Below are 6,264 nucleotides of genomic sequence, written 5' to 3' on the forward strand. Positions count from 1 at the left end.
ACCCTCACTAATCAGCAGTTCTAATCAGCCAACCAACAGGGAAGAAGAAGTCCAGTTCCACCATTATCTTTTACCATCATAAAGTTAAGCTCATCTCTCAATTGCAGGTAAGAAATGAGTGTCTTTATCCCTCTTTTACTGATTTTTCAAGAAGGAAGTCAACTTTTACTCAGAGGGAACGGAGAAGTGGGCACTTTTCAGCTTATTCCAGGAAAGCAAACCAGCAGATATTTCCTCTTGGCTCGCCGTGGTCCCAGTTTCTCCCTTTTTGGCCACGCCCAGGTCAGACCCAGCTCATTTCTGCCCTGGTGCAGGTGTATAAAGGTCTGGCTTGTTTCCCAGCCCTGCAAGTGCTGCAGAGATGGCAGGTAAGATCAATGCCTTTTCATTTTATATCTGTATCTGATATTTCTGGTGTGGATATTGGTGCATTCCAGGGCTCCATCTCCCAGGGAGATGGGAGGCAGAGTAGAGCATTAGGAGCTGCTGGTCCTTCATAATTGCTTCTCCCCTGATATTTATTGAATTTATTGGGAGAGGTGAGCAAAGACAGCTCCCCTGCCTCGTGCAGCAATACCCTGCAATATCAAATTGCAAGATATAAGCAGCTTTCAATCCCCAGGAAGATGGTTGAAGAATTTCCAAAAAAAAAAAAAAATAAGATAACCTTCCCCACTGCAGGGAAAATCATTAGTTCTTCCAAATTTTGTTTGTCTTCCCTGTTCCAAAACGTTAAAATGTTGACTAAATTACTTAAACGAGATCTAATGGCAACGTTTTGACTAAAAATCCCCTTTGAGGGAAGGCACTGGTGAGAGACACTGAGGAGGACAGACTTCTGGTGTTTATGGGGGAAAGGAATAGAGACAAATTTCAGGGAGCAGCAGGAAGGCTGAGAGGGGAGGTTGGAGGCTGGAGGACTGGTGATAGGTGTGGCAACTTTTGTTCAGTAGCAAGACAAAGGAGGCAGAGAGGGATGTGTGGGATCAACCTCCTTTCCAACAGCCACTTGTGGACATTCCCGAAGTCAGGCCAGCAGGACACTTCCCTCTTCCATCACGCCTTCCCAACATTCTCCATCACTGAAGCTGGACTGCACTTGGCTGCCTCCTCTTTGGCAGCTCCTCAGCCCAGTTTCCTGAAGGTCCCACACCACAGGGATGTCCTTGTGTGCTGCCAACACCTCTGTAGGTCCTGCTGACGGAGCTGGAGAGAGGGCAACGGGATTTTATTCCTGTATCCTGAAAGAGATACTCAAACCAAACCTCTCCTGATGCTTCAGTGAAGCCCTGCCCATCCAGAGGATTTGTGTTGCATTTCTCTCCAGGCATAAACCCAAGAATGACTCTCCTAGGATCCATCATCACCCTCTGCTTGGTCGGGGCCATGGACTCCTCACTGAATGGTGAGTTTGTGTTTGTCCTTTGGCTGCTGGGAAGGGTGTGAATGGAAACTCAGCCCGGGTTCCCAGTGAGATACAGCTCCAACAAACAACTGCAGTATCCTGGAGATTGACCCACTGACACTGAAGTCAATACCTAAGAAACTTCCCAAAGGAAATTCCCTATTTAACCAACAGCTTTTCCAAGCTTATGATCACCCTTTAGTGACAGGGGTCATGGCTCAGAGATCATATTTTTGGCTTCTTGTATGCATTTATTATTTCCTGTGAGAGGGGAAGAATAGCTGGGGAGGGGTCTGGAGCAACAGGAGCAGCTGAGGGAGCTGGGGGGGCTCAGCCTGGAGAAAAGGAGGCTCAAGGGGGACTTTCTCACTCTCTGCAACTCCCTGACAGGAGGGGGGAGCCGGGGGGGTTGGGCTCTGCTCCCATGGAATGAGGGACAGGATGAGAGGAAACGGCCTCAAATTGTGCCAGGGGAGGGTCAGGTTGGATATAAGGGACAATTTCTTCATGGAAAGCATTGGAACAGTCTGCCCAGGGCAGTGGTGGAGTCACCATCCCTGGAAGTGCTCAAAAAGCCTGTGGATGTGGCACTAGTGGTTGCCTTGGCAGTGCTGGGTTAATGGTTGGACTCCATGGTCTCAGAGGTCTTTTCCAGCCTTGCAGAGTCTGTGCTTCTAGCAGCTTCAGGAAAAAAAAAGGATGAAAAATAGCTCCCTAAAAGCCTCCAAAAGCCACCAGAACAAAGACTGTGACTATCAGGACCTCAGCAATGAGGCAGATGAGCAGGAGAACCACAGACAAAGGTGTGCAGGTGTCACTGAACACCCCGTGGGAACGGCGTGTGAGGCAGATCAGAGCACCACAACACCCAGCAAAGGTGTGGGAGCTGCTGCTCCTGGGGTACATTACACGGTACCCTCAAGTTCTGCTTTTTCTTCTCTTTTTTTTTCCTGAGCAGAGGTCTCAGAGGTGCTGTCAGACTCGTCTCTTCTGAGCATCATCAGTGAGGCCAGGCAGCTGGTGGACACAGCATATTTACAGGCCCGAAGGAGGTGAGTCCCTTTTGCACGAGAGCCCCCATATTATAAGGAAATAGGATCAAATATATGTGTGTTTCTTCTCTTTTCCAATGCATATTTCTTATGGAGGAGCCTTTGTTCCAGGGCTCTCCTTGGCATAGTGGCAGGGATCCTTTTGCCCGGTTTGGCTGCATTCTGGTGTTCTGTCTCAGTCCCAGGGCCACTTATCATCCCCCTCAGTTATTACTTCCTCATCTAGACCACCATGGGCACCTCTCACTAGTCCATAGTGGAATGGACATTCCAGGCACGTGAGTCCTCTCCTGGCTGCTGGAGTTCTGCCCCTCTCCAGAAGGACCACAGCTGTGTAGATGGACATCTTGTCACAAATGAGCCTCAGAGAAAGTCAGACCTCAGGTATCTTCTGTGTATTGTCCCAAAAGGCTGCTTCCAGGCAGCAGGATGGTTTGGGAAGGACCCTCTCCCCACCCACCCTATGGAAGTAGCAAGACAAAGCCATGGGACCAGAAAGAGATGGAACAGGAGCGAGGTTGTCCCTCTGCTCACAGAACACATCTTGCGACACACCAAATGTAAAGGCTTATGCAGTCACAGTTCATTGGTCTGGATTTCCACTTGATATAACAAAATTTATTGTGACAAGGCAGTAATGCAGGCTCAGAGTTGGGCATCACAGTGATTTGTTTGCCCAGGTTGTCTGAGCTGACGTGCTGATGCACAGACAGTTTGTCCCATGTGGGCAGAGCCTGCCTGTGACCCAGCAGTGCTGTCACGACTAATTACACCCAGCCCAGCCGGACAGAGGAGGTCTGATTTCAGACAAGGCACTTCATGGGACTCTTTTATGTTCAGCTTGAAGAAAAAACTGGAGGAAAAGCTTGCCAACCCAATGGATTTCCTGAAACACCTTAAGGACCCTGTGGGAAGAACCAGGTCTGCAGTCCGGGCTGCTGATTACATGGAAACTACTTTGAAACTCCTCAAAAGGAAACTGCATCTCTCTGGGGAGCAGAGATTCAATGTCACAGGTAACGTGGTTTAAACCAAAATGTTTTACAAGCAGCTGAGAGCAGAAAATGTGCCACAGCAGGAGTGTCAGGGAGCAGCTCTGCCATGACCCGAATAACTGGGGATAAAAACCTTCCCCCCGACAGCCCCGGGGGAATAGAGGCAGAGCAGAGCCCTGGCTGTTTTATTCATCATCTTTGGCATCATCTCCTATCTTTGATGATAAAAATGGGCTCACAATAAGTGTGATAAACCTGGGACAAAACCCTCTGACTGCCAGGAGACTCTGACCACCGAGAACCATCCATGTTTCACTTCTGGCCCTCACACCTGGCTTGTACCACTCTCCAAACTCATCATTTTGCTCCCAGCCTAGGATAAACCCTTGCTGGTGATGGTGCTCCCCATATTCCCCTGGAAAGTTGTTCCATGCCCACCCAGTTTCCCTAATCCAGAGGTGAAAGCTGATCCACAGAAGGGTTTAGGCTCCGAATTAACAATTCAAACCCAGATGTTGGATACCTACAGCTCTGACTCAGCTGGTTCAAACGTTCACCTGGAACACCAAGAAGCTAAAACAACAAAAAAAAAGAGTGGGATCAGATGCTACTTTCCATGGTTTCTCTTGCAGACCTGCTAAGCAGAAAGCAGAAGGAGATGATTTTCAGAGTCACCGGTTGTTACTCTCAGACTCGTCCCATTAAATGCCCAAAGCAGGACATTTATCGGACCATCACCGGGGAGTGCAACAACAGGTGGGATCTATGTGTGGACAAGGAGGGTCTTAAATCTGTACTCTGACCCAGGGCAGGCGGCTTGAGATCATTTGTGAAAGGGCAAGAAGGGTGCCCACTGCTGATGGCCCTGCTGTGAAGCTGATTTTGTGGGGGACAGAGATGCTACAGAGATTTAAATGCCAAGTAAAATTAAGGTAGAGATAAATACCAAATGAAATTAATATAACGGCATGAGGAATGGTTTGGGGTTTTTTTAATGTCAAAAAGGTTAATTTTTCCCTGCAGTAATTAATATTGGTGTAATTTTCTTCTTAGCGTTTTCCTGCTCTCACCTGGGTGACCAGAGTGATCAGACATGGATTAAAGGGCTGTGAAATGTTAGTCTGTACAAACCTTTTGTGTTTGAAATGATAACAGTGTTTGCTTTCCCGGTGATGCTGCAGAAGACACCCTCACCTGGGGTCCTCCAACCGTGGGTTTGCCCGCTGGCTCCCGGCAGTGTACGAGGACGGAGTGTCTGTTCCCAGAGGAGCAAGTGAAGGAAGGCACTACAACGGATTCCCACTGCCCCTGGTGAGACCCTTACCCTAATCCAGCTCTCAGGATGGACACTGCCCTCACTGCACCCATCTGAAGGGAAACAGTGGCAATATCTGGAGTGGGAATCGTTGATTTTTGATCTCAGGAGCTGCTCTGAGGCTGATTTTTTACAACTGAGTTACGGCTTGGAGCAATATTTTTTGTTGGAGACAGACATGGGCAAAAAGGTTGGGAACACTTCACCAAGTGATTTCCAAAGTGCACGGCCCAGGGATTGCTGCAGGCAGCACCTGCAGCTCAGGTACACCAGGACACTTGTACAAACCACAAGGCTGGGGTGTTCCTCAGCCATCTCCTTGACTTCCTGGATGTCTGCACGAGGAAGTTTCAGCCATAACAGGCTTTCCATGAAACCAGGATTGGCTGAAGGACTGAGGAGTTAAGAGGGTTCCTACTTATAACACGTGTTTGGATAGAGCTGGGAATGGCAGGGATCTGTTCAATGCCATAATTAACTCTTATGAGCTTATCTAAGATCATCTCATGATGATCTACAGCTACCAGAAAGGAGGTTGTGGAGAGGTGGGAGTTGGCCTCTTCTCCCAGGTAACAAGTGACAGGACAAGGGGAAAAGACCTCAAGTTGCACCAGGGGAGGTTTAGGTTGGATATCAGGAAAAAATTCTCACTGAAAGAGTGGTTAAGCATTGGAACAGGATCCCCAGGGAGGTGGTGGAGTAGCCATCCCTGGAAGTGCTCAAAAACCAGGCAGACATGGCACTTTGACAGGGTTTAGTGGGCATGGGGATACTCAGTCCAAGGTCAGACCTGATGATCTTGGAGGTCTTTTCCAACCCAAGTGACTCTGATTCAGCGATTCTATGGTCTCACAGTGGGTGTTTGAGGGGCGAATTCACCGTGGCAGAGACAGTCACACACATTTTCCCTCCTGCAGGTTCGGAAAGTGTCCAACGAAATCGCTCACACGGCCAACGAGAACGTCACTGCAGACCAGGAGCTCTCTCTGGTCTTCATGCACTGGGGCCAGTGGGCCAACCACGACATAGACCTGGCCCCTGCCAGCGGGGAAGGAGCCAGCCTGGAGCTCCTGTGCCACACTGACTGTGCCTTCAAGCCCCCCTGCTTCCCCATTAAGGTACTGACCCTCCCTCCACCCCACGCTCTCCTAAGGCAACAGAAATAAAGGCACAGGACTTCCTGAGGCACCACTGTTAGACACCAGATCAGCAATTATTGGGTCAGAACCACCTTGTGGGGCTGTGTGTGAAGGGGTTGTGTGGAGGGGGAAGGGATGGGTTCAACCTCAAGGAGGTGGGGTGGCCTCATGTCCCTCCTGGAGAAGCCCTGGAGTACTGACACTCACAAACAGCCCCGGAAAATCGTAACACCCCACAGCTCCTGGAGCCCCTGACCCAGCTCAGATTGGCAGGGACAGTGAGGACACTGCCCTGTAACACCCCACAGCTCCTGGAGCCCCTGACCCAGCTCAGATTGGCAGGGACAGTGAGGACACT

General features: G+C 49.6%; 1 protein-coding gene across 1 annotated transcript in view; it reads left to right on the forward strand.

The window, feature by feature from the left end:
• The first annotated feature begins 1,386 nt into the window (after positions 1-1,386).
• LOC108501794 (myeloperoxidase-like) overlaps positions 1,387-6,264 on the forward strand; it is a 12,351-nt gene continuing 7,473 nt past the window's right edge. The window contains exons 1-6 of the mRNA XM_017824030.1: positions 1,387-1,405; positions 2,364-2,457; positions 3,298-3,473; positions 4,085-4,208; positions 4,634-4,763; positions 5,685-5,885. Of these exons, the coding sequence (XP_017679519.1) occupies positions 1,387-1,405; positions 2,364-2,457; positions 3,298-3,473; positions 4,085-4,208; positions 4,634-4,763; positions 5,685-5,885 (744 nt within the window). The remainder of the gene's footprint in view (positions 1,406-2,363; positions 2,458-3,297; positions 3,474-4,084; positions 4,209-4,633; positions 4,764-5,684; positions 5,886-6,264) is intronic.

The sequence above is a fragment of the Lepidothrix coronata genome, unplaced genomic scaffold (genome assembly GCF_001604755.1).
Source record: "Lepidothrix coronata isolate B3197 unplaced genomic scaffold, Lepidothrix_coronata-1.0 Scaffold108, whole genome shotgun sequence".
Classification (NCBI taxonomy): Eukaryota; Metazoa; Chordata; class Aves; order Passeriformes; family Pipridae; genus Lepidothrix; species Lepidothrix coronata.